The 27,852-nt window shown below is 41.7% G+C and overlaps 2 protein-coding genes across 2 annotated transcripts; one reads left to right on the top strand and one right to left on the bottom strand.

Moving 5' to 3' along the window:
• Window positions 1-83: 83 nt before the first annotated feature.
• Window positions 84-7,714, bottom strand: trir (telomerase RNA component interacting RNase). The gene is made up of 3 exons (XM_016996155.2): window positions 7,359-7,714; window positions 3,645-3,722; window positions 84-2,292 (listed from the first exon to the last, which is right to left on the bottom strand). Exons 1-3 carry the CDS (start codon window positions 7,623-7,625, stop codon window positions 2,185-2,187), a joined length of 453 nt encoding a protein of 150 aa, XP_016851644.1. The 5' UTR covers window positions 7,626-7,714; the 3' UTR covers window positions 84-2,184.
• Window positions 7,715-7,891: 177 nt separating this feature from the next.
• On the top strand, window positions 7,892-26,379 carry get3 (guided entry of tail-anchored proteins factor 3, ATPase). The gene is made up of 7 exons (XM_003225211.4): window positions 7,892-8,279; window positions 10,143-10,290; window positions 12,161-12,309; window positions 15,522-15,672; window positions 15,877-15,984; window positions 22,729-22,926; window positions 23,986-26,379. The coding sequence occupies exons 1-7, from the start codon at window positions 8,107-8,109 to the stop codon at window positions 24,115-24,117; spliced, it is 1,059 nt and encodes a 352-aa protein (XP_003225259.1). The 5' UTR covers window positions 7,892-8,106; the 3' UTR covers window positions 24,118-26,379.
• The last annotated feature ends 1,473 nt before the right edge of the window (window positions 26,380-27,852 follow it).

Raw genomic sequence — 27,852 nt, 5'->3', positions numbered from 1 at the left:
GAACAATTCTAAGACCCTTCTGGATAGCAGGAAAGGCTTTCTCAAAAGAAACATACAAGAAAGAAGATGCTTGACAAAAGCAGTATCCACAACAAAAATTTATTTTAAAAAGTTAGCATTAAGAATGATTTATCAGAACTCTAAGCTGGACTGTGGTGGCCAATAGCAATAAAGAAGGGAGCTTGAACAAATATAGATCAAGGAATCAAACCACCATCTTTTATAGCTGGCTAGAAACCAGATATCAGTGAACTGTTTCAATCTTTGGAGTTGCTTCGGGCTTTCAGTGGCAAGCAGTCTCTCATATGACAACTCTGAGGGCCTTTCAGACATTACCTCAGAATAAATACATTGCAGGGGTAGAAAATGTGATGATTTAATCAAGCCCCAACATGCAGTTAGTAAGAATGTCTGAAATAGGCTCTTGCATGCACAGTTATACATGCAAAAGACTGTGCCAGATGGTCAAGGCTTCCAAACTTGCTGATAAGCCCACATGCCTTTAGACTTGCATACATAGAAATCCTTTCCTTTATTTTCTACTGAATACGTGATTTCAGGCACAGCATATTGCTTCCCACACATTTGGAAGGAAGGTTCTGAGGAGAGCTCAGACTGGAAGAAATCCCAGCATTCACATGAAAGAGTACTGTTGTCTTTACCTCAAGAGTCTTTAGCTATCCTACACAAGTACCAAAACTGTTCTGATTTGTAGAAGTGGTGACTTTCAGAGAGAAGGAATTATTACATAAAGATCTGGCTTGCATGGATAAACACTTAATGTTCAGTTAGGCACCTCAGATGGTAATATAAAACCTCAGCAAGCCTTCCTTCGGTGTACAATTATTCCCTAGGACTATCACATATTTAGTATAGCTGTAGAGTCAGGTACCAGTAGTTTATCTGCATTCTTCCAGACACAAACAGCTCCTCTCATTAAAAGAAGATTGCACAAATAGGAAAAGATTTCGATCTGAACCGTAATTGTTTTTCGGCAAAAAGATCAGAGGCCAAATGCTAATTATCTCAATAGTAGTCTCATTCCTTCATTTCAGTCCAATTGCTAGGAATGTACTGAAGTCTTTTACAAAGTTGTCAAACTTTGTTACTCTCCATGACTGAATTAATATAACTTGCAACAAGGGTTTAAATTTCAGCTCTGTTTTGTAGAAACTGAGAAATCAAATTGGGATATACTGAATGAAAGAAATAAAAGAGAAAGACAAGAAAGAAGGAAGGGAAAGGGACTGATAGATCCCATGCATGCAGCAAACATACTTTCAAACCAGTGGCCATGAACTCCAGTTTAGGGTCTGACAGCCCAAGAAATAAAGCCACAATTTTTTGAAATTGGACAGAGGAACTAGTATCATGACACCTGGAGTTCTATTCATTTCAGGGCATGTTTGTATTGTAGTAATTTTAGGCAGTTTCTCCAACACTTGGTTTTGGTATCAACCAAGTTACTAGTTTCTTAGCTAGCAGATTGGCAAAATCAACTCATTTTAGATTAGAACATGCATAGCAGGAGGCCAGGAATAGGTTTAAGCAACAGCAACTGGAACTGAGGATAAAACCACATAACTGCAATATATAGTAAAACAGGGCAAAGATAAAAGAACATAGGAAAAACCGCAGTAACAGAACTGCAAGATATTAAGCACATCAGAAAGCACCAGCACCACTAATCATTCATCATGGACAGGTGACTGTAACAAAATGCTCTGGGATGACTACTGCCTGCAGTGCAGATTGGCTAGTTGTGACCATGTTAAGTTCACCTTTGAACAGCAATTGACAATGCACTTGCAAAAATGGAGCTTCTTAGCTCATCCACAGTGGAAACTTCAAGTGTGATAAGCAAAGGCTTAATGCTAAAAAAATGCCAACAAGGTACGTTGTCTGGTGATTCAGGGAAAAATACATCAGACCAATTCCACTATTTTGAGAGGGAGGGTTACAGATTTTTAAAAATCTTGTAATTAAGTCAAAGTTCTTGTTCTCAGAAGAAAGAAGAGGAAAACAACAAATGAACCAGTGAAGGAGGCTCTAAATTCCCAAATATAAAAGTATATGGCAAGTCACTTGCTGCCATGCAGCATTCAGTCAGTGGAACAGAGCTATTCTCCTTTGACGTTTTAAATAATTATGTACATCAGAGAAAGTCCAGGTTGGAGAGGAAAGTTATTTCACCAATGGGCGTGTTTTATCATCGTCACTGCACTGGTGGGCTTTGTATTTTTTCACTTCAGCCATATACTTGGCCCATGCATCTCCTTTACTTGTCAAAACCTACAAAAGAAGAAAGGGGAGAAAGGATGAAAGGTTACATATGAAGAAGACGTGGATAAATGTGGAGAATATCTGCATTCAGAAGGATACCATACTCAGCACACCAACTCTCCCAGACGTGCATTTAAGTAAATCAGATCAAATTTGCCAAATAGTCACTGTTGAATGTTTTTATGTTGAATGTTTTTATATTATGGAATGATATTTTAAATTGTAAGTTGCTCAGAGCACTCTGGTGGAGAGCGACTAATTAAGAAATAAAGTGAAGTGAAGAAGACGTCAATACAAAAAACAAAAACAAAAAAAGCAAATTCTAGGATAGAAATTGCTTTACTGTAACTGGGGTGATCCAGGTTCAAATCCTTGTTAAGTCAAGAACATTACCGTGTTACCTTGGATTACCATATCTCAGCTTAGTTTACTAAACTAGGTAGTTGTGAAGACAAAAAGCAGGATAACTTCATGTAAGTTGCTGCTTTATTGTTCTTTAATATTGTTTTATAAATAGGGGAAATACCTAATTCTTTAGTCCCCATGATATCTTTGCCCTTTGTTAGCAAAAAGCAGAACAAGTGATCTAGCCTCCCACTTGGTAGCAACTTGAACAGGTGAAATAAAAACAAGTATTTTTCTGTTAGTCCTGCAGACTACAACATTACTTGGTAATCCAAGGGAGGGAGGAAATGTAAGTGACATAATTGTGCTCCCTCGCAATTCACAATCCTTTGTAGTATGTTCCTCTGGCACCAGTTCCAGACACAGGGCTGAACAAGTTTAAACTGACAAAGTAATCAAAGTCCCCACAAAAACATCCTACAAAAGATACTGATATAGTCATCTCTCCACATTTGCGGATTTGATTTTTGGGGATTTCATTATTCATGGATTTGATTTAAAAAGTTCTCTCCAGGAATCTTTGATCCTGAGTGTGACTCCATGATCAACTTACTTCAGTCATGCTGGGGGACCTAGACATTTCTATAGAGAACACCTCTCTAGGAATCTCTAGGTCCTCAAATGTGATTCTATTTTCAGCTTCTAGTCAACACTGACCACGGTGTTGTGCTAAAAGACCAAGAAATTCTTAAGTGATTTATCAAGTAAAAAAAATAGCAAATCCTTTATTCAGAGTTTTTCAGTTTCACAGGGGTCCTGTATTCCTAACCCCAGCGAATGTGGAGGACTGACTTGGAAAAACAAGTCAAGCAGTGACAAAAATGTCTAGCCTAGACAGCTTCACCTTCTAATTTGGCTGGAATGGAAGCCAAGGCACTGCTGCCTTCACTTAAACTTGTTACAATCATATCAGCTGGTCATTCCACATACATACCATAAAGCTTACATCAACCTACCTCATCCTCTGTCTTTTGTTTCTTGGCTACCACTCCTGTCTTCAGGGCTAGCTTGCTGCCCCCTCTCCGCTTGCCCACCTGGGTGAAGGGATAGAAGACTGCAACCGTTACACGAGCCTGGGAGCTGCAAGGGGAATGTTGCCCACTATATAACGGTATAGGGAGTCCTTCAATTAGATCATCTTAGCTCGCCATCACACCTGTCAGTCAGTACAGAGCTGCCGAGCGTTACCTACACCGTTGTGCTAGGAGGGTAAAAGGGCACCTTAGCAGTGTTCTCCAAAACATCTGTACAATTATGCCCAAACATTAGAAAAACATAACAAGTAACAAAAAGGTAAATATTCTCAAGTATTCCAAGTCTTGCTGTTTATTAGGACTCTCACTGAACTGTACTCCACACTTTCCATAAACATCACAGTATGGAATATTCATTAATTAGATGTATTTTCTCCTAATTAGAAAATCCAACATGACACTGAATTTTAAATACTTAAACAAATATAGCCTTTTTCATATGCCATGGGGACTACTGTGCACAATAATGTCATCCTAGAAAACTGTATGGCATCCATTGCTAATAGTATTGCATGACATCTTTTGCCAACAATGCCTGAAAACCTGGCAGAAATTTCAAGTATTGTTCTGAAAAATAAAATTCCCAATCCTTAGTAATGAAGAGGATTGCCTGTGAAGTGTTTCTGTTAAATCAAGGGTGAGAAATTGCCATGGTGAACAATTTTCACCTCCACAGACAAATGGAATGTCTAGGAATGGCAAAATTGGCTGAACAAATTTAATTGGATATCACATCTGGCTTTTATTTTGAGGTATAATTTTAATCTTCCACTTTTGGAGATCTCAACAAATGGCATTTAAAGTTTTGTGGCAATTTTATGCACTCCACGAAAAAAACTTCATGGAGGAAAAGGCACGTATAAACAAAAGGATTAGGTGCTGCCTGGAGATCAGAAGCCACATCTTCCCAGTGTAAAAGACAAGAAGCTGGGTTCCAATTGTAACCAAGTAGGCAAACACAAGATTGTGTTATCATTCCACTAAAATCCTGAACAGACTTCTTTCTTCAATTACTATCATTACATTAGGATAATAAAATTCAGTCATACTTCAACTCCTCCCTGGCTAATATGAATAAGATTAATACAGTTTTTTCCTGTATTATCACAGCAGTAAGAACAATTAGAGGAGCACATTTTAGTTTCAAAATTTAGGCCTTATAGCTGAAGATGTTAAAACTATGCACAAAAACTTGTTTATGTTTCACAAAGAAGCTATAAGAGACCTTAAATTGCAACTGAGTGGGCACAACTATCTATATTGGAAAATTAGCATTTTACTGCTAGAATTTATCTCAGTTTCTCAGTGCTGTCATTATATTGTTCATATGAGTGCTACAGGCAGTTTTTTTGGAAGACAGCTAAAACAAAACATGTTGCAGTATGTACTTCAGAGATCACAGGAAATCCTTCCACATTCTGAATCCAATCTGAATACATATATTATGCTGCATGTCATACTGCACTGGCAAATTTTCACCCTCAGATGAAAAAGTTGCCTTTCTTCAAACTCATAATAGACTTACTACACACCACAATTACCTGTCCAAAGTTGCACTTACACACAGGAAATAACAGAAAGAGATTTATAAATGTGTTAGAATGTTTTTGCTCTGGCTTCTGAATAACTGACTTGCTGAAATAAATAACAGCAGCCAATTCCCTTGTGAAATAAGAATACAAACACTTGCAAATTAAACACATGAAGATTAACAAGAGTAACTTTTGAATAAACATACTTAGGATTGGAGCACATCATTTTTGAAGACTCACATTATGGTTTAGACCTATTAAGATCAATGCTTAGAGGAGCATGTCCAAGCTGCTACCTGTCAGGTCCCTGCACACTCTATATCAAGGTGAACAAATGCACAAGAACAGTGATTTCTACTATCATGTCTGGTGTTGAACATACTATCACAAAACAATGATTTAAGATGTTTACTTCCCACACACCTTCTTTGTTTTAGAGAAAAAAAATATTTGGACAAGGAATTACTAATTTGGACAAGGAAGACTATGTCTGGTTCTGTGCACCACAATTCGAGAAGCTACTGACAAGTTGGAATGTGTCCTGAGGAAAGTGACCAAAATGATCTAAGTTTTGGAAACCAGACCAGATGAGAAGCAGTTGGAGGAGTTGGGGATGTTTAGCCTGGAAAAAAGAAGACTGAGAGCATGGGACATGATAGCCATGTTTAAATATTTTAAAAGGTTTGAAAAGATGCCGTATTGAGGAAGGGGCAAGCATGTTTTCTGCTGCTCTGGAGATCAGCAGATCAGGATAGGAAGCAATGGATTCAAGTGGCGGGAGAAGAGATTCCACCTTAACATTAAGAAGAACTTAATGGCATATGTTTTGTATTAGAAATTAGAACTGATGCAGTCTACGAAATGCAATTTTCTGAATCAGCACCCCAAATAACCAAACCGAATCTAAAGTTGACCAAAAACTGATTCGTAACCCATTTGGTACTAATGTTGGAGAGTTGTCCCTGGTCAAAAAAAAGGTTGGGAACCGCTGAAGTAGAGGCTGGATGGCCATCTGTTGGGGCTCTCTTCCAATTCTATACACATAACATGAAGGTAATTTTAGAAACAATAGTTTTGTGCACAAAACAAAGTTTCATTTAACTACCAGAAAGTAAAGACTTGGCTTTCTTCGTCACCTATATGCATAATTTTGAATTTGGGGGTATCTTGGATAGGAGTTACTCAGCTTATACTTTGAAGAAAAGGCCCTTCTTCTAGTCTCTTAAATCACTCTTTCTTGAACTGTGGGTCAAGACCCCTTTGCTCAATGTTGGGGTCATGAAAAATTTGGCAACAGCAAAAGGTTCCTGAACCTCACCCATTGAAAGAAATCTGTTAGCAACAAGGTGCAGTTTTTACAGCAGACTCTGCAGAAGATGCTCCAGCTGTACTCCACCAAAAGGGAAATCAGCCTGCCTAGCAAGCCTTGCAAACAGTAATGCGACAAGCATCTCTACACTGGGTTGCTGTGAGTTTTCTGGGCTGTATGGCCATGTTCTAGAAACATTCTTTCCTGACGTTTTGCCTGCATCTATGGCAAGCATCCTCAGAGGTTGTGAGGTCTGTTGGAAACTAGTCAAGTGGGATTTATATATCTGTGAAATGTTCAGGGTGGGAGAAAGAACTCTTATCTGTTTGAGGCAGGTGTGAATGTTGCAAATGGCCATCTTGATTAGCACTGAATAGCCTTTCAGCTTCAAGGCCTGGCTGCTTCCTGGCTGGGGAAATCCTTTGTTGGGAGTTCTTAGCTGGCCCTGATTGATTCATGTCTGGAATTCCTCTGTTTCCTGGGTGTTGTTCTTTATTTACTATCCTGATTTTAGAGTTTTTAAAATACTGGCAGCCAGATTGTGTTCATTTTCATGGTTTCCTCCTTTCTGTAGAAATTGTCCACATGTTTGTGGATTTCAATAGCTTCTAAACTGACGGGTGGGCGCTGCCCCTCCCGGGCTCCTGCCTGCCACGTTCCTACCAAGGGCTCAACAAATTTTGCCCGAAAGGCTGAGCGCGGGCGGGCCCACTGCTGGGAGGAAAGGGTCAGGGAGAGGCGGGAAGAGAAACAGAGATGGAGGGAGGGGAGAGGGCCAGAGCCCGTGTCCCTTACGAAGCTGAGGGCGGTCCCGGTCCGCTTCTTCCCGGGTGGCTCCTGCTCCCCGAGCGGCTGCGGCTCCGCCTCCTTGGGCGCCCCGGCGTCCTCTCGCCCGCCTGCTCCCGGGCCGCTCTTCCCTCCCGCTTCCGCCGTCGAGGAGGCCTCTTCCATGCGCCGCTTGAAGAGCTCCAAGAAAGAACCGTCGTTGGCGAACACGTTCACCCCTCCGCCAGGCCCGGCCGCCTCTGCGCCGAGGCCTCCTCTCCCCTTCGCCGCCGCCATTTTGCGCCCCCTCCCTCCGTCCCTCCCTGCCTGAGCGGGAGGACAACCGCCGCAAGGCACGATGGGATAAAGCGAGGCCCCAAAAAGCCGGCGTTAAGGCTCTGCCCCCCCGCGCGTGAAAAATGACAGGCAGTAGAAGACTGACAGGTTGGCCGAACCAATCACAATACTCAGTGTTTGAATGGACACGCCTTCTACCAATCAGAGCGGTGGCTTTTATGCAACGTCTGCTGCGCTGAAAGCCAATCGGGAGAGGCCAATCCTCTGCGAGGAGACGCGTTGTAGGCGAGACCATAGCCGTCAGATCGATAGGGGTGTGCTTTGTTGCGTCGCCGGTGCCTTTATGACGCAATGCGTAGCACGTCATAAGGAAGGGTTGAGGGCGTCTCCCTTGGCTTCGTGAAGGCGCGCCCGTCTTGACGCCCGGCCTCCCCTTCCGAATGGTTTAGCCCGGCGCTTGGCCACGTGACTTCTCTCCAAGATGGCAGCGGCGTCTGGTTCGGCGCCTGGTTCTTCGGCGGCCGAGGCGGACGAGTTCGAGGATGCGCCCGACGTGGAGCCGCTGGAGCCGACGCTGAGCAATATTATCGAGCAGCGCAGCCTGAAGTGGATCTTCGTAGGCGGGAAGGGCGGCGTCGGCAAGACCACTTGCAGGTCAGCCCCCTCCCCGGCGCCGCTCCAGCAGGCAGAGGGCGGGCCCGGCGGTCAAGGAGATGTTTAGCAGGCCCGCGGGGCTTCCCGGCCTTGAGCCCTCCGTGGGTTGGGACTTCAGCTCCCAGGGGCCCCAGCCGCTGCTGCATGTCATGGGGCGCCCTTAAGACTCATGCTGTGCCACGCCACTTTGACTGCCATGGCTCCATGCTGTGAGAATTACGGTTTTGGTGAGACGTCAGCACTCCAGGGCAGAGAAGGCTGAAGGCCATGTAAAACTACAGCTCCCATAATTCCATAGCATTGAGCCATGGAGGCAAAGGTGTGTCAAATTGCGTTCATTCTTCAGTATAGGCATGCCACAAAATTGTCTTTGCACTACAGGGTTGTACTAGCATCTTGATATCATTTCATTCCACCTTTTCAAATCCTGGGGTGTTTAATTTGGTGAGATAAACCTTTCTAACGCCAAAAATTAGCCCCTGCTCTCAGCGCAAGTACAGCAGTTCAAAGGGGCTACTGCTTAGCACATGTTTAGTACATGCCTAGAAATGTCTACTCTGAACTAGAGCCCTCTTAGTTGACTCTGAGTAAATGAGCTTAGGATTGTGGCCTAAAGGGTGAAACAACTATTTTACGTATATTGTCACAAAGCCAATTTCAGTATTTTGAGGGAGGTCTTTTTTCTATATTACCATGTATAGAAATAAGTTACCATCTTCTATCTCCTGCCTATACACATAATAAAAGTGAGAATGTGTCCGCTTACACAAACAGCTTCCGGCCTCCACAAACAGCTTTAACCCACAGTGCTGGGGAGCCACCAAAGCACTCCCTCCAAGAACATTGCAGATTACAGCAAACGCCACATCCCAGTGTTCCTTTCTCTCTACATTGATGTGGAATTTCCATGACCCTGCCCAGTGCCTCTCCCTTAATCCTTTCCTATTCTTTTCTGTGGCACTCAACAACTGAACATACTAGAGAGAGAGCTTTTGAGGGAATTCACCATTATTTATAGGAGTTTTAGGTATATGTATGGTTCTAAGAGCACTCTGAACCCCACCAACAATGGACCTGGAACTATCTTGCCACACAGAACCCAATACGGCCAACTTTGCATACTGGCGGGGTTTGGGGTGATTGACCTTGACAATCTGAACCAAACTAGGCACACAGACCCAACGCTGCCAGCTTTGTATACCGGTAGACTTTGAGGTTATTGACCTTGGCATCAGAGAGTTATAATTCACCCGTATTCAGAGAATACTGAACCAAGAAAGAAATAGCATAACATATGACCAAACTGATATTACCTAACATCCAAAAACAAACAATGTCCTTTTCAAATAACCTGGGCACCGCAGGATACCCAAGCTAGTAGAGAATAAAGACAAATAGAGCCATTTGTGAATATCTGATTCCAATGACAAGAAATGTATTGATGTGATTTAAGGAATGTTGTTGTTGTTTATTCGTTCAGTCACTTCTGTTTAAAGAAAACTACATTTTAAAGTTTGTTTTTTAGGCTATTCATGTCGGCTGCAGTGGCTAATTTTGGTGTTCACGTGGGGGGAGTGTGAGCCACTAGAATATTTTGTGTCCTGATAATTTTTGAACATATTCAAAAGACTAACATAGACAAGTCATGGATAATATAGTATTTTCTCAAGTTACTGTAATCTCCCATGCTAACTGGTTTCTCCTAAAACAAGAAACCGTGTTGGAAATCATGATTAAAAGTGGATAGATCAAAACTGTCTTGGTAATACTGTGACAATAGAAGGATCGATGCAGGTTTTGTATGGTTGTTTTTTTCTCTGTACCATATCAGTAATTACGCCTTGTTTCATTTTGTGGATCCAGCTGCAGCTTGGCTGTGCAGTTGTCCAAAGTGCGGGAGAGCGTCCTCATCATTTCCACTGATCCTGCTCATAACATCTCAGATGCTTTTGATCAGAAATTTTCCAAGGTTCCCACCAAAGTTAAGGGCTATGACAACCTTTTTGCCATGGTGAGTGTGCCTCTGAGGGAACCAGGCAAGCAAAACAATTATTTTTGTGTAAAAAATTGTGCTTCAGTCCTTCTGTACAGGACCTGAAATAAGGTTGGCGGTACCTATCTTCAAACTTGAGTCTTAACAGCAGCCTGACAGATACAAATGAAGTGAAGAAAAGTTTGTCAGATAAGAAGTATTCAATATAGCTTCTTAAATACCCAGGCACTATATTAAAAAATAGCTCCTTTTGGTCTAATGAGATTAATGCAGGGGATGTGAGGTTAAGAAGAAGGAGATTAGATAGGAACTGCTTCAGCAAAGTAAATGAGTGGATTTAAGGAGCAGTGATAGTGTCTTAAAAGGCTGGAAACCTGAATTATAGTTGCTGTCCCCAACTCACATTACTACTCACTTACAGACTTGGGATGGAGGAAATATAAAGTTGTATTTCCTCCATCACAACCTGATGTCTAAGACAAGGTACTCAAATTAATAGAGGAGTCTGTAAAGAGAAAAATTCTTATTACCAAAAGTCTATATACGAACCCTGTCCCAGGACTGCTGCTATTTCTCTAGGACAAAGGATATCATGGCACAGACTTAACATTGGATGTAATCTTGGGCTGTGTGAATGTCCTTTAGTGAGTTAAGACTGTGGACCAGAAAGAAGAAAAACACAGATACCGTAACATTAACCTAAATTAGTTGAAGCTGTCTATGAGGAAAGGCTAGTAGTGCTTGGGCTGTTTTAATGTAGGAAAAGGGTTGTGTGCTTTCAACCTGTTTCTGATTTATAGCAACCCTAAGTAATCTATCATAGGGTTTTCTTGGCAAGATTTGTTCACAGTGGGGTTTGATTTTGCCTCCCTTTGAGGCTGAGAGAGTGTTACAGACCCAAGGTCACATGATGGATTTCCATGGCTGAGCTGCAATTCAAACACTGGTCCCCGGTTTAATAGTCCAACACTGAAGGCCCAGTACACCTTAGAGGTGCGGGAAACCCTACTCATGAAGTAGATAAAGCTATATGGGAGAAATTATTTCCTCTTAAAATGCTAGAGCCAGTGCCATAAAATTAATTTAAACATTGTGAGACTCAGGACAGATGACATCTTCATAGAGCATGTAACGTAGAGATGGTGACAGTCACTCACAGTTTTAAAAGGGCATTGGATATTTAATGGGAACTAAATAAAATGTTCAGCTAATCAGGATGGCTAATATTTCCAGTACCATGGCACTGTGTCTCTAAAATGCACATGTATGGGTGTGATGGCACCTTTCTTTCTACCTATGGGTTTCCCATAGGCATATTGTTGGCCACTCTAAAGAGAATGCTGGACTAGACAGATGTTTAGTCTGATTCGGCTTAACTCTTTTAATGTTTTTAAAACTTGCTGTACTGGCTAGGAACATAGCTATGCTTGTAAACTGCAAACTCTTGTTCACTAAAATAATTACAATTTAGATATGAATGTCAGTTAAATTATTTTTCTGTGTTTTTTAAATTAGAAAACACAAGCTTACTCACATTAGTCCATATACTGGTAATTTTCTAGTCAGGTGACAGACTATGTATTACCTGAAGGATCTGGGACTAGATAGAGATTGCACTGATCTGATCTTCTCCCCAACTTCTCTTGATAAATGTATAAAAATGCTTATGGGAAATTATGTGAATAATTCTATGCATGGTGTCAGTCACTTTTCTGGTAACTTTTTGAGAGATTACAAAGTTTTTGTGTTTTAAAGATGCTGATTTTTAAAGTCAAACTCAGATCACCAAGAAACCAAGTTCAAGGAATTCTTTATATTTTTTTACAAAGCCAAAATTTTGATTCCTCCCTCTTACTATAAAAATCCTGTGGCTGTAATTGTTCCTTAGGAGATTGATCCCAGCCTAGGTGTGGCTGAACTTCCTGATGAGTTCTTTGAAGAGGATAACATGCTGAGCATGGGCAAGAAGATGATGCAAGAGGCAATGAGTGCCTTTCCTGGGATTGATGAAGCCATGAGCTATGCTGAAGTAATGAGGTGAGAAGAACAGTGATCTGTGGTGCCACCCCCACCCCCCGGCTTGTTTGGTTTGGGGAACAGAAAGCCAAGTACAAGTGTCTTCACTGTGGAAAACTAAGTTAGCAGAGATGAAAAATTGCTTTCTGTAAGTATATCCCAGAATGGTAGATGCAGGTTTTGTACAAGTCCACATCTCTCATAATTGTGTGAGGTCTGCATTTCACATACACTGGATGAGTTAGCATTTAGAATGATAGAGTTGGAAGAGACACAGGCACCATTCAACCCCATGTTGTCCTGGAGGAATACATAATCAAAACACTCCTGATAGATGGCCATTCAGCTTCCATTTAAAAACCTCCAGGAAAAGAGAATTTTGGGAAGGCATGACTTTTTAGAAATATAACCTTTTGGAAAACCAGAATCTCCATAGCCATTTGGAAGTGTGACCCATTTTGGAGATCAATTGGCATTCATACTATTTGGAATAATATAACCTTTTGTAAAGTATGATATTCCTGAAAAGAGTTAAAAACTTGCTTGAGTCAATCTTCTCTTTAGTGATAAATATCCACTAGTATTCATGCAAGACAATTTAGATTTCTCAGCTGTTAGACTGATATCCTTGGTTTTCTCTTTGAACTGTTAGAAACAAAGCTATGCCACTGCATAAAATAGATAACAGATCTTCAGAAGTGTTATTTCAATTGTCCAAAAGAAACATCTACTCTCCCATAAAATATATTGGTTTTACATCATGCGTTCAAGAGACCAAAACCTAAGTAGTCTTCGTTAAAGGTTAACATAGCTGATTTACTTACAAAACACCATGTATTCAGCATACAGGTACATTGCTTGTTGGTTCAAAGTTTAAACAATAAGTTCTCTAAAGCATTCTGTTTTAGCCTCTTCTGTGTTGCATACAGAGTAACATTCTCTTCAGTCTAATATATGGAGCCCCCAGATGGCGTAGTGGACTAAGTGACTTGAAGGTTGGGTTGCTGACCTGAAAGCTGCCAGGTTCGAATCCCACCTGGGGAGAGTGCGGATGGGCTCCAGCTCCATACGGGGACATGAGAGAAGCCTTCCACAAGGATGGTAAAAACCTCAAAAACGTCCAGGTATCCCCTGGGCAATGTCCTTACAGACGGCCAATTCTCTCACTCCAGAAGCGAGTCAAGTTGCTCCTGACCCGAAAAAAAGTCTAAGATATTACTGAACATTGACTCAATAAAGATTAACTATACACTGCAGCATGCTGACACTGACTGACTTCTATACTGTACTGCTTCTGAGGTAAAATGTACTGACTGACTGAGGTAAAAACGGCTTCCAAAATGGAGTCTCAGTCTGAAGAGTCCCAGATCTAGTCAAATGGTCTCTAGTCCCTCCTACAATCTCAAACAACATAAAGGGAAAAACTGCATACCAATATACAATATAGAAAGCAATCTCAATTATATATATAAAACAAAAAAAACTAATATAGGAGGCTTGCAGAAGGTTGCTATTTCCAACAAACTCCACCATACTCTTGAGGCAGCATGTACCAATATCAAACACTCTTACCATCAGGAATTTTCTCTAATGCTTATATGGAATCCTTTTTCCTGTGGTTCGAATCCATTACTCCATGACCTAGAATCATAGAATAGTAGAGTTGGAAGAGACCTCAAGGGCCATCTAGTCCAACCCCCCGCTAAGAAGCAGGAAATCGCATTCAAAGCACCCCCGACAGATGGCCATCCAGCCTCTGCTTAAAAGCCTCCAAAGAAGGAGCCTCCACCACGGCCCGGGGGAGAGAGTTCCACTGCCGAACAGCCCTCACAGTGAGGAAGTTCTTCCTGATGTTCAGGTGGAATCTCCTTTCCAGTAGTTTGAAGCCATTGTTCCGTGTCCTAGTCTGCAGGGCAGCAGAAAATAAGCTTGCTCCCTCCTCCCTATGACTTCCCCTCACATATTTGTACATGGCTATCATGTCTCCTCTCAGCCTTCTCTTCTGCAGGCTAAACATGCCCAGCTCTTTAAGCCTCTCCTCATAGGGCTTGTTCTCCAGACCCTTAATCATTTTAGTTGCCCTCCTCTGGACGCTTTCCAGCTTGTCAGCATCTCCCTTCATCTGCGGTGCCCAAAACTGGACACAGTATTCCAGGTGTGGTCTGACCAAGGCAGAATAGAGGGGGAGCATGACTTCCCTGGATCTAGACGTTATTCCCCTATTGATGCAGGCCAAAATCCCATTGGCTTTTTTAGCTGCCGCATCACATTGTAGGCTCATGTTTAACTTGTTGTCCACGAGGACTCCAAGATCTTTTTCGCACACACTGCTGTCAAGCCAGGCGTCCCCCATTCTGTATCATACCTAGGTCCCCTCTACACTGTCATATAAAATCCAAACTATCTGCTTTGAACTGGATTATATGGCAGTGTAGACTCATATAAGCCAGTTCAAAGAAGATAATGCAGATTATCTGCTTTGATAATCTGAATTATATGGCATTGTAGAAGAGGCCCTAGTTTCTGGATCAGCAGAAAACAGGCTTGCTCCTTCCTCAATATGACATTATATCGGATATTTAAACATGGCTTATCATGGTCCTCTTAACCTATCCAATTTGCTTTGATAGATTCACAATATAGATTGTCTTGTGTACAATTTGAATTCCACATAGATTTTTCCTCACAGACCTAAGACACCACTAGCACTCATCCAACATAGCAGCTATATGTAGAGAAGTAGAGAAAAACTTAAGAATGGGATGTGATCTTTACTGAGTGCAGTATTACTTCATTTATAATACACAAATAGTAAAAAGTGTAGTGATTCATGCATTGGATGATGACTTTGGAGACCAGGACTTGAAACACTACCCAGCCACTAGGTTTTCTTGGGTATGTCACCTTCTCTCAGACTCGGAGGAAAGCAAAGGCAAAAGCCCTCTGAACAAAACCTGCCAAGAAATCCCCATAGTAGATTTACCTTAAGTTTGCCATGTTGGACATGAATTGAGGGCACACAAAAAACAAGGTTATGCCATAAACAATTTCTGTTTTACACTCTTGAGAATCCTTTCCTAAAACATTTTCTTTGTAAGATGAAGAGTTGCAGATGGAGCTCCATAGGTGGCTGTACTGTTAGGAATCATAGGCATAGGTAGACCCTTCTTTGTTTATCAGATTGCTGAGGCTGTTGATTGTGTGTTTTTCCTTTTTCTCTTTGGCCTGTATAGGTTGGTGAAAGGAATGAATTTTTCTGTGGTGGTGTTTGACACAGCACCCACTGGGCACACGCTCAGGCTACTCAACTTTCCCACCATCGTGGAAAGGGGACTGGGCCGCCTAATGCAGATTAAGAATCAGATCAGTCCCTTCATATCCCAGGTAAAAGGGGAGGAGAGCAAACAACAAGAGTTTCCGTGTTAAAAATCCGTGTTGTCTTTTTTAAAAAAAGCTTCATCCTTTGTCACTTTCAGGCTCTTACCTAGGCTCTTTCACCTGCAGTGTTGTATAAAACCTATAATTGTGATATTCTTTCTGATGGAAAATGGACGTCATTGTGAATCCATATTTTTTCTTCTTTGCTAGATGTGTAACATGCTTGGCCTGGGAGACATGAATGCTGACCAGCTGGCATCCAAGCTGGAGGAGACCCTTCCTGTCATCCGCTCAGTCAGTGAGCAGTTCAAAGACCCGGCAAGTATACTGCCAAGTAGGAAGGTTTAGGTCAGTGATTCCCAAAGTGGGCACTACCACCCCCTGGTGGGCGCTGCAGTGATCCAGGGGGGCGGTGATGGCACCTTTTAGGACATGGGGGTGGGGCCAGGGGAAGGGCGGGGCCTCTTTCCAAGTGCCGGAGACAGGGCTGAGCACCTGAGGCGCCTGTTAGGACAAGGGGCGGAGCTAGAGGAGTGGGCATGGCTTCTTCCCAAGAGCCCGAGACAGGGCTGTACCTCTATACCACTCCTGAGAGGCCTTTTAAAGCTAAAGGGTGGGGCTAGGGGCAGGGACGGGGCCTCTTCCCAAGAGCGCGAGACAGGGCTGAGCCTCTGTATACTTCCCCTGAGGCGCTTGTTAGAACATGGGGGCAGGGTATAGAGGTTCAGCCTCATCAGGCACTTGGGAAGAGGCCCCGCCCCCTCCTCTAGCCCTTCCCCCTGTGTCCTGGCAGGCACCGCAGGACAGGGATAGAAGCTCAACCCTGCCTCAGAGCTCGTAACTCCACCCATCCCAGTCCTGGCGGCCCATTTGTGGCCCCGCCCACCTCCGCCTCCCAGCCCTGCATCTTGGACTAGGGGAGAAGCTCAGCCCTGCCCTCTTGAGCAGGAGCCACACCCACCCCTCTAAGCCAATCCCCCTTTCCAAGGAGCGCTGAGTAATATTTTTTCTGGAAAGGGGGTGGTAGGCCAAATAGGTTTGGGAACCACTGGTTTAGGTGAAGGTGGACTCATGTTGTATGGCACCACAGTATAAATTGGAAAAATGTTTCACAATCATGTAATTTCATCAGGTTGAGTGTCAGCTAAATGTAAGGTTGCTATATTTCTATCTTTTTTGTTTACTTTTGCACAAGTCCCTTAAATGAGCTTCTAAAACATGATATGTCAATAGCCTTTCCTCTATGGGAGGCTTCTGCTGGTACAGCCCATTGAGAACCCTGCATCTGTTACTGTATGTCTGTATGTATCATAATGCAGGGAATTTACACAGGACTGAGCACCAACTAGCAAAGTTAGAACCCAAATTAGAGGAAATCTTGTGCTTAGTGAAGCCCTGGTATTGTGGTTTGTCCCCTCCTATGTAACAACTGTTTTTGCTTAACTAAACAGCAGCAATGTTTCACCCAAATTCTAAAAAATAACTGCTTTAAAAACCTTTACTTGTATTAATATGTATTGCTGTATGCTGTGGTATTGTTTCTGATTTATGGCGATCCTAGGATGAACCTATTATAGGGAAAAAATATTTTGAGGTGGGCATTGCCTTTGCCTTATTCTGAAGCTGAGAGTATGTGACTTGCCTAAGATCACCTATTCATTTTTCCACAGCTGAGAAGGGGATTCAAACCCTAATATCTAGAGTTGTTATTTAGTGGTCAAACTACTACACCATGCATGGTACAGTAGAGTCTCACTTATCCAAGCTAAACGGGCTGGCAGAAACTTGGATAAGCGAATATCTTGGATAATAAGGAGGGATTAAGGAAAAGCCTATTAAACATCAAATTAGGTTATGATTTTACAAATTAAGCACCAAAACTTCATGTTATACAACAAATTTGACAGAAAAAGTAGTTCAATACACAGTAATGTTATGTTGTAATTACTGTATTTACGAATTTAGCAGCAAAATATCATGATATATTGAAAACATTGACTACAAAAATGGCTTGGATTATCCAGAGGCTTGGATAAGTGAGCTCTACTGTACTTTACAGCATCACAATTTTTAAAAAGAAAATCTCTATCTAAAAGTGTAGGTCATTGTTTCTCTGACTGTCTGATGTTCCTCCAATGTGCCCAGGGTTGATACCATATTTGTATATGTTGTATATGTTACAATTGTTTATTTTATAGATACCGTATTTTTTGCTTTATAAGACGCACCTGATGATAAGACGCACCTAGTTTTCAGAGGAGGAAAATGGGGAAAAATAATTTGAACTAAAAGATGACCTAGAACATTTTAATAAAATAACATGTAATATGTAGACATTACCAAACAGTCAACAGCACTGTTGACAGTCAACAATCTAGACCTCTTGTTAATAAGCTTCCTGACAGATTCACTTAAAAAAAAAACATATTTTTTTCCAAAATTTGCCTGGAATAATGTCCAGAGTGGGAGAAAGAACTCTTGTCTGCCTGAGGGAAGTGTGAATGTTGCAATTGGCCATCTTGATTAGCACTGAATAGCCTTTCAGCTTCACCACCTGGCCGTTTCCTGCCTGGGGGAATCCTTTGTTGGGAGGTGTTAGCTGCCCCTGATTGATTCATGTCAGGAATTCCTGTTTGCTGTCCTGAGTTTAGAGGGGTTTTTTTTAAAAAAAAAACATCCACAAGCATGTGGACAATTTCAACAAAAAGGGAGGAAATTATGAAAATGAACAAAATCTGGTTACAAGTATTTTTTTAAAAAAAACTCCAAAATAGGACAGTAAAAAAAGAACAACACTCAGAAAACAGAGGAATTCCAGACATGAATCAACAAGGGTCAGCTAACACCTCCCAACAAAAGATTCCCCCAGGCAGTAAGCAGCCAGACGTTGAAGCTGAGGCGATTCAATACTAATCAAGGTGGCCAACTGCAACATTCACACCTGCAGACAAGCGTTCTTTCTCTCACCCTGGACATTCCACAGATGGTTAGAAGAGGGTGAGAAATCATTCAGGATTGAGATGGTTTGAGGGAGAGCGGATGTCTGTGCTTTTGTCTGCGTGTCTATGCCATTCACAGGGGCCCCTAGAAACCCAAGGCAGGTCAGGAAGGAAGAGAAAAAGGACGAGGGTTGCTCTATTTACTGGAAGTCCAACTGCGGCAGATCGAGGGTGCTGGTGAAAAAGTCCAGGTCTTCCACGGAGAAGCTGACGGGGCTGTCTAAAAAGCCTTGGAGGGTGGGAGAAAGACCCCCGGGTGTTTGGGGCTCCACTGCGAAGAGGCTCAGGTCTGGAGGCAACAAAGGTGGCTTGGGGCTTCCCAGGAAGGCATTGTCTGGGGAGGAAGAGGAAGAGGAGGAAGGGCGAAGCCCAGCTGTCCCGTTTGGCACCTCCTCGGCGCCCCCCTCTTTGGTGGGTGTCAGGTAACCAGCGGGGGGCCCTGACGGCTCCGTGTTGCCTGGGTAAGGAGGACAAGGGAGCTCCCCAAATGGAGATCTGTCCCCCTGCTCCTCCTCTTCCTCCTCCTCCTCTTCTTCTTCCTCTTCCTCCTCCTCTTCTCCTTCTGTAGTGTTCGTGAGGCGCGGCGGCATTGCGGACCTGCTGTTCTGTTCCCCTCTAGCTCCGCCCACTTGAGGTCATATTGCGTTTATAAGACACACTGACTTTTCCCCTCTATTTTGAGGGGGGGAAAAGTGCGTCTTATAAAGCGAAAAATACGGTACTTGCCAGGGACTGGGACCGGTCTAGGAACTACCACTTTAAACAGCAGTGGTGTAAAATAGATTTGTGACAGTAGGGGGAGACAGTAGATGTTTGCAAGTAAATACTGTTTTTAAGGTTTAATTCATAAACGCATTACGTATTTATTTGAGTGCTTTACCTGACCTCTCAAACTGTAGTAGCAGTCTAGCTGCAGACAAAATCCTCCAATAAAAATGAGGCTGTTATGCTTCAGAAGAAATGAGACCTAAAATGAATATGATAATAATAATAAAGATTTATTTATAACCTTTCCTCTTTCCCCGTAGGGATTCAGGGCAGTTTACAGAAATAACAAAAGTGGCAAACATTCAATGCCAATAAACAAATAAACAATAAGAAAAGCAAAGCATGAAATCAAATAACTCAATATAACTTATAAACCAACATTGATGGCTTTAGATTGTTAGGGACTAGGTCAAGATCCTTATGAGATGGGGCGGAATCACACAAGCTATATGTGGGGTGTGATCCTCAAGATAGATTTGGCAGCCTTCAAAAGGAATGCCCCTCCATCCCAAATCTTTGGTCCAAAATATGAATTGGTGTTCTTGGAAGCCCCTGAGTATTCCACTGGGAGTTAGACCCAGGGCTTATTTTGGGGAAATAAGCTAGTTCTGAAAAATGTGTCATGTGGTGGATCCCCGTGAGCTACACTTTCCTCTGGGCCTGCCAAACTTGCCTCCATGCTCTTAAGAAGAGATCTTTATGTATTTAAAGAATTTATACCCTGCCCTTTATTCAAACAGTCTTCCAAAGCACCTTATAGAATGCTAATTTTCCAATTCCCTGTCCTCAGGCTTACAACTTATAATGGCATGAAACACAAGGAAAAGACATTTGGGCAGTCTTTGAATCTCTGATTGTAAAATCTGATGCACACCCAAGGCAACCGTACTGGTTTATGCACATTCTTTTCTAACCAAAGTGCTCTAAGGCTCCTGTGGGAGCTGACATTTGCAAGGTAAAGGAGCAGGACATTAGGATTGCATGCCTCCTGGCCCTGCTTGAAGCAGTGCATCAGATATAATGAGCCACCTGAAAAACCAATCAACTTCAAAAGGCTCAGTAGTCTGTTATGCTTGTCTTTGGAAAATGCTAGAAACTGTTTTAATTTTCATGAATATTCCTTCCTTGGAAATAGTACCCTCTTTCTCTTCTATAATCTGAAATGCATCTCCAGACCACTGTTTTAGCAAATATTTCCCATGGAGGTATGGGAAAGAAAAGCAGTATAGGCCACCATGCTGTTGCAACAAAGGCATTTATCTTATGTAGGAAAGCTCTGCTGGAACTTAATATTTTGCTTCTAGTTTGTGAACTATCTTTTAATAGAAGTGTTCTTTATTCTGAAAGAGGTTTGTCAGCTACACCTGCATATATGAGATTGTGACCTGGCTAGTTAATTATTTGGATTTTTTCCTCGTAAAGATAGAAAGGTCTTTAAAGGAAAGGAGGTATGCCGTCAAATCTTCCTCCACAATATATGTGGTCATAAGGTCTTGCATGATGAGGGCTGCAAAATCTGTATTTTATTAGTGGGTTGGTGTCTAATGTCTGTCTCGTCGATAAAGCACTATATTCATATGAGAGCTCTGGTTGGTTACTTTTTTTTGCAGTACAGCACCCAGAATCCTCCAATCAGCTTGGTCAGTGCTGGGCAATTCTGGGAATAGTTATTTTAAAAATCGCAAAACTCTGATTTATATGAATTAGAAATCAGCATTAAGTGAATCCATCTGAAATGAGCAGAGCTAAGTAATCTGACTATACAAGCAGTCCATTGCCTAATTACCTATAGTGATTGATTAATTACCTCAGATGACAAAATAAGTCTTTAGATTTTGTTCTTGGGAGTCTAAACTCCTGTTCACCCTTAAAATGAAATCTGCACGGCTGGAAGAAAAAGATAGTTTCATACATAACTTCAGGCCATGTGTTTTTATGCACAGTAGAGTCTCACTTATCCAACATAAACAGGCCGGCAGAACATTGGATAAGTGAAAATGTTGGATAATAAGGAGGGATTAAGGAAAAGCCTATTACATGTCAAATTATGTTATGATTTTACAAATTAAGCACCAAAACATCATGCTTTACAACAAATGGATAGAAAAAGCAGTTCAGTACACGATAATGTTATGTAATAATTACTGTACTTATGAATTTAGCACCAAAATTTCACAATTTATTGAAAAATTGACTACAAAAACATTGACTATTAAAAGGCAAACTGCATTGGATAATACAGAACCTTGGATAAGAGGAGCTTGGATAAGCGAGACTCTACTGTATCTTCAGTTCACCTGTCCACTTAGCACTACTCCATGAATTTCATAGGGCTTTTTCATTGGTGGTTTTTCTAGTTCTGTCTTCTGAAAAATAGCCTACAGCACCTTTTTTTCATTGGTGGTCTGCTATCCAAGTACTAATCAGGAATGACATCACTTAGCTTCCAAGGTGGAATGTGGTGCCTTTAAGGTATTTAGGCCATCTATTCCTGATCCTATCTCTTTTTTTCTCCCATTTCCTCCTGCAAATAAAATGAGAGGGCTCTTATGGGGTCTGGAAGCTGCCTAGGTGCTTTGCTTTATCTCTGATCTATTCCTGATCCTACCTCTTTTTTTCTTCCCTTTCCTTCCTGCAAATAAAATGAGAGGGCTCTTATGGGGTCTGGAAGCTGCCTAGGTGCTTTGCTTTATCTCTGATTTAAGATGCCAGGCAGAGTAGCCACGGGTCTAGGTTGAGCGCCTCATTCTCTGCACCTCTAGTGATGAGGCAGTTTTTTTTGTTTTTTGTTTTTTTATCGTGTCAGATGCGACTTGAGAACATACTGCAAGTTGCTTCTGGTGTGAGAGAATTGGCTGTCTACAGAGACGTTGCCCGGGGGACGCCGAGAGGCTTCTCTCATGTCCTGAGACAGTCCCATACTATTAATTTTTCAGCCAATCTCTTAAACGAGGGGGTACAGGGACAATTGTGAAGCATGTACACATCATGTACAGTTTCTCAGCCTCCTATACATCTCCGTATTTCTTCCACAATAAATTTTCCCATTCTTCAGATAGAGGAGACACTTGTAAAGCAAATAGCCTGTAGAGAAAGGTGGTAGGTAATTGTAGAACAGGGGGAGGGAGGAAAAATTTCTGCTATATGGCCCATAGTTTTGTTTTCTGTCACTTCTCTGCCTCTGAAAGGGAGGTAAAACCCAGGGAATAAAATAATAGACAGACAGATAGATGGCAATTCTATGTGATCTCACTTATAGCTCTAAATTAATATTCCTGTTTCTTCTCCTCCTCAGGAACAAACCACATTTATTTGTGTCTGCATTGCTGAGTTCTTATCCCTGTATGAAACAGAGCGGCTCATCCAGGAGCTGGCCAAATGCAAAATCGACACGCACAACATTATAGTCAATCAGTTGGTCTTCCCTGACCCTGAGAAGCCCTGCAAGATGTGTGAGGCTCGACACAAAATCCAGTCCAAATATCTTGACCAGGTATGATTAGAGGAAGTTCTAATTTCCCACCATCCATTTGTGGGGAAGGAGCAGGGTTAAATGTAATAATTAAAAAGTCTTTAAATTGAAAGAAGTGTCTTATTATGTGAGAAGGGATGTACCAATGGTTCCTTTTTACTAAATGGGTGTAGAAAACTGGGAGAATATAACCACCAGAGAATGTAAAGCCTTTAGATAACATAGAATGTTGTAATTCGTAATTATTGGTTTTTTATGTTTAGGAGTAGTAAAAAAAAATTGAAAGAATCTAAAGCACAGGTCCAGCTACCTCTGTGTTGTCTACTCAAGTCAAGCAACAGGTCTCTGATACGACCCTTTAGGATCTGCTATCCCTTTGTGATTGGAATTGCCAAGAGATTGACTTCAAGTAATTAAACTTGTGGTCTGTGGCATGTCCTGAGTTGTGGCCACCTTTTCCATTGAATCGCATTTTGATCAAGTTAGGGTCATTCTTATTTCATATTTGCCTTCAGCCTGTAGATTCCTTTCCCAAAACATTCCCAATCCTAGTGTCATGACTAATTGCTTATTACTGTGCAAAACTCCAAGTATCCAATAGCTCTTACATCTAAAACTGGACATGGTAACTGGGCAGCTGAAGGGGGCAAAAAGCAAATTTCTCTTCCTGTTTTTCCTGAAATTTGTCGTGTTATATATTCCATCTAATTTGGAAATTGTTTTTTTCCTTAATGCTTGATTCTGATTTTATTCAACCACCATTTTTAATAAATAATTTTAGATCAGTAGAAGAGGAAGTCTTGTCACAGGAATCAATACTTAGATCGAATACACATGTACATGTTTATTTGATTTAAGACTTTAGATCTGCTATTGGATCAGAATCATGAGAGGGCCTCCCCTAATAATGCTGTTCAAAAAACATTCTCAAGGTTGCTCATAGTGCTTTTTCTAACCAACAAGACACAAAATGTGTCAGTGAAAGCAGTTTTTTGTTCTTTCGGCTAGGCTTCTATGAAGGTGTTTGTGAGAGTTAGGTTCTCCTTTGAATGATGCTGTGTTCTTTCCTTCTCCCTCCAGATGGAAGACCTCTACGAAGACTTTCACATTGTAAAACTGCCCCTTTTGCCCCACGAAGTCCGAGGGGCTGATAAAGTGAACACCTTCTCAAGTCTGCTGTTGGAGCCGTACAAGCCTCCCAGCGCAAAATGAAGCCCCACAAACTGATTTCCCTGCCCACCCTCTCCGCCTTTCCATTCCACGCCAATCCTTTCCTGCCTCTTCTCTGCTGGAGCTCTCCCCATCCAGGGGCCTCTCATCTTTTTAAAGTGTGTGGTTGACAGGCTTGTGGTGGGCTGGAAGAGGCAGCATGTGTCGTTCATACTTAGTTCTGTATACCTAACCTCTTGGAACCCCCCCCCCCCCCCTCCCAAGCCAGCCACAGTGTTGAATCCATTCCCCCCATTGACCAACTAGCTAATTTAAACTTGGGTCTATCTCTTTTCTAAATTTCTGCCACTGACTTCTTCCTGGATCATGTCTCTTGGGGCTGATGCTGTTGTGGCTGAGGTCCCAACCAGGTGCTGCGATAACACAGAGACTGTCAGTCCACTTACAACACTAAGGCCATCACTACTAATGGGAAGTATGTAAATAAACTACAAGGTAAATAAGTTAGCTGCCACTTGTCTAACCAGACTTGTTTCATTTGTACCAGAAATTCCTGTAGTGGCTGGAAGAACATTTAGAAGTTCTACGGGGGTGGTCTTTGCCAACAGAGAAAAATCAAACATCTAGGGAAGTTGCTACCTGCTTTAAAAATTACTTGTTTTGTAGCAGGTTTGGAAGATCTGTCGACTCCATGCATGCAGCTTCCCTCAGGATTTTTTGCAGCCCTCACCAGCATAACCACCAACTCCACTGGAGTCCTGTACCTCATTCAAATGTAGGATCACATTTCTAGAAGTGCAATGCTATTTAATAAAAGAGATGTTCAAGTTTTTTTGTCACTGCTACCCTAGCAATTCTGAGAGTGGGGTTGTAGACGCTAGTGTTTATTTTGGGGGGGGGGGGGGAAATCAACCACCTCCCACAAGTTCCCCACTCTTGGTTTAAAGTTATAGAAAGATTAGGAATGAGGCTACCTCATGCTGCTGGTCAGCTTTTCACACTGGAAAGTAGAGGTATGGGCTTGAATAGAGGTATCAATATTGGAAGGAAAAAAACATCCCAAAGACCTTTGGAAGTGTATGTAGATAATTTTTTGAATGCCTTGGAATCTTCACTCCCTTTTTGCAAGAGATAACAGTATTAACATTAACAAAATCTGAGGTGTGTACAGAAACATTGTCTGGACCCAAAAGAAACTATGTACTCGGAAAAGATGCATTGAAGATGTGGCTCTAGTGCAGTAGTCTGTGGCAGAACTGTAACTACTGCTTGTAAGGTTAGTAGCTGGATTTTGCCAGTGTCTCTGTGGGATCTAGTGAATGGGGTGGAGCTTGAGAACTCACTCTTGTTTTAGGGCTGACTAGGTGAGGCAATAGCTAAAAAGAGTGAAAGAACATCTTATGGGGGCACAGTATGTGTAGCCATTGGCACAATAGTCTGCCAGCAGTGCTTTTTGATTGGGGAGATGAGCTTTCTCCACACCGCATAGCGTAGACTACTTTGCATGGCTTACCATAAACTGACTGCTTATAAATTACTTAAAACTGCATTCCAGAATGAGCCAAGGCCATGACCAGAGTTTTGCCCAACCTGAGCAGCACTGGTTCTCTCTACTTTCATTTCGTCTTCTGTGGCAGGGGTGAATGCAGTGAAGCCCCTTTTCTTATCTCTACCTTTATAATTTTAGCAAATAATTGTTGCACAGTAGAAACATACAAATAATGATTGTAAAAAGGAGAATTAGAGTTACTTACAAACTCATTCTTTTTGGATGGTTTCTTAGCAAGTCCAGTTACTGTTATGGTTAGAGCCCTCCAAAGGCACTGTTACAATTCGATTATAATGCAAGCTGTAAAAGCCTACACGCTAATCTATTGCAATTCTGAATATTCCCTGGGGGCTGTATGAAATGTTTTTTGTGAAGTTAATATATTTTGTATCTAAGCCGGTGTGTTAGATGCATGTACTGTACAATGTAATATATTTTATTTAGTATTTCCTGTGGAAGGAGGCAACTTTGTCTTTTCAAAAATAACATATTTAAGCAGGGTTGTGCTTGTGGGTGGAGCACAGCTCAGTGGCAAAGCACTAGAGGCGGACTAAGTTTCTGGAAAATCACAATGGGTAGAGAAGAAGAAAATAAGCAATTGCTTAACATTGGATGTGTAAAGCATGACGTTTTGGTCAGCTGTTCCAGGGCAGAAGGCTCTGGCAGCGGGTAAATCTTCCACAAGAACTAAATCTTGTAAAACAAATCCTTCCTCGAACAATCTACCAAATTAAAATTTATTGGTGGGAAGGTCATTTAATTGAGCTGTGTTTATATTCTCTAAACTCCAGTTAACTCATGTCCAAATAATCATTATTTATATGATGAAGATTCTTGTCCTATCCAAACAGGAAAACATGGCAGAAAGCATGATTGACATGCCAAGGGCCCTGCAATATATTTTAAAAGGACAGCCATTTAACTCTGATCTTACCAACTGAACTTCCATTTGAGCCCAAGGTTGAGGGGAGAAAACAGGAAAACATGGGAGGAAATTCTCTGGTTGACACATTTGAAGATTAACAAATTTGAGTATAACATTTCATAGATTACAGCCTTTTGAGAGGGAGTTGTCCCCTAGATAAACATTGAAGGATATGAAACTTAATAGAAATGAAAAAGCTGCTGATATGATGGTGGGCATCACAACTTCAGGTCTTTGTTAATGGTTGTTATAAAAACATTGGTGGGTTACTATTACAACCAAACAGATGAGCAGGTAGATACATGTATGCTACAGATAATGTTCATCTAAGGCAGTGGTTTTTAACCCTTTGGGTCCCCAGATGTTTTGGCCTTCAACTCCCAGAAATCCTAATAGCTGATAAACTGGATGGGATTTCTGGGAGTTGTAGACCAAAACCCCTGGGGACCCACAGGTTGAGAGCCACTGGTCTAAGTCAAGTCAAAAAGCAGAAATACCCTATGGATGCACTCAGTTAAGGTGGATGCAAAAATTACAGCAGGAAAAAGTCCATCCAGTGCCATAAAACATGCAGCAATTATGATAGGGAGATACAGAAAAAGATAGTTAAAGCACTACAATCCCAGAAAGCTCTGGTTTAACATAACTGACCTCTGCAAGCTAATGGTTGGGTGCACTAAATTGCTAGGCTTTTAAATGTTTCTGCGGTTAGAAGAAAGCACATAATATTCTTAGGAAAGTTGGTTCTTCTGAAAGCAGAGAAATGTTTTGAAGATATCTGTTGCATACACAATCAAAGAAAAGCAGCATGTGCTGAGCATCCATTATTTCTCTTCAAACCTCTACTGACAGATTGAAATTCTTGTGTGAATTCCATTTATATAGTATCCCTTTTCAATCGCTCATTGAAATTGTTTTGCCCAACAGCAGTCACTTGAGAACCTTGACAGTCCTCCTTGGGACACTAACATTTTCCATGCAACTTGAGGATCTTTGCATTTCTGGCCTGGATTATGCTTCCCTTTTTTGATCGTCTCCTCGTTTGGATCTAATCAGAAAATCCACACATAAGAGTCCTACGTTGCATTTATATACTAAGTGATCTGTTTTTCTTTTATCCTCCCTATTTAATGGTTGCTAAAGGATGCAGAGTCAAACATTTTACAATAGAATCAAATGTTAGTTTGTATAGGGAATGAGAGGCAGGGAGTGTGGGTGCCGAACTGGCCCACCTGGAAGCCATTGTGTTGCTATCCTTGTGCAAGGGGCACTCCAGTTTTAGGATCCAGTTAAAGAAGTGAGT

This window comes from Anolis carolinensis, chromosome 2 (assembly GCF_035594765.1).
Source record: "Anolis carolinensis isolate JA03-04 chromosome 2, rAnoCar3.1.pri, whole genome shotgun sequence".
NCBI classification, from domain to species: Eukaryota; Metazoa; Chordata; class Lepidosauria; order Squamata; family Dactyloidae; genus Anolis; species Anolis carolinensis.
Note: the sequence above shows the minus strand (reverse complement) of the source record. Positions and strands in the feature narration are given on the sequence as shown.

Coding starts and splice junctions, on each gene's coding strand:
- trir (XM_016996155.2), bottom strand. CDS start 7,625: ATGGCGGCGGCGAAGGGGAGAGGAGGCCTCGGCGCAGAGGCGGCCGGG. Junction 3,723..7,358: donor CCGGGACCGCCCTCAGCTTC/GTAAGGGACACG, acceptor CCCTTCACCCAG/GTGGGCAAGCGGAGAGGGGG. Junction 2,293..3,644: donor AACAAAAGACAGAGGATGAG/GTAGGTTGATGT, acceptor CTTCTTTTGTAG/GTTTTGACAAGTAAAGGAGA.
- get3 (XM_003225211.4), top strand. CDS start 8,107: ATGGCAGCGGCGTCTGGTTCGGCGCCTGGTTCTTCGGCGGCCGAGGCG. Junction 8,280..10,142: donor GTCGGCAAGACCACTTGCAG/GTCAGCCCCCTC, acceptor TTGTGGATCCAG/CTGCAGCTTGGCTGTGCAGT. Junction 12,310..15,521: donor AGCTATGCTGAAGTAATGAG/GTGAGAAGAACA, acceptor TGGCCTGTATAG/GTTGGTGAAAGGAATGAATT.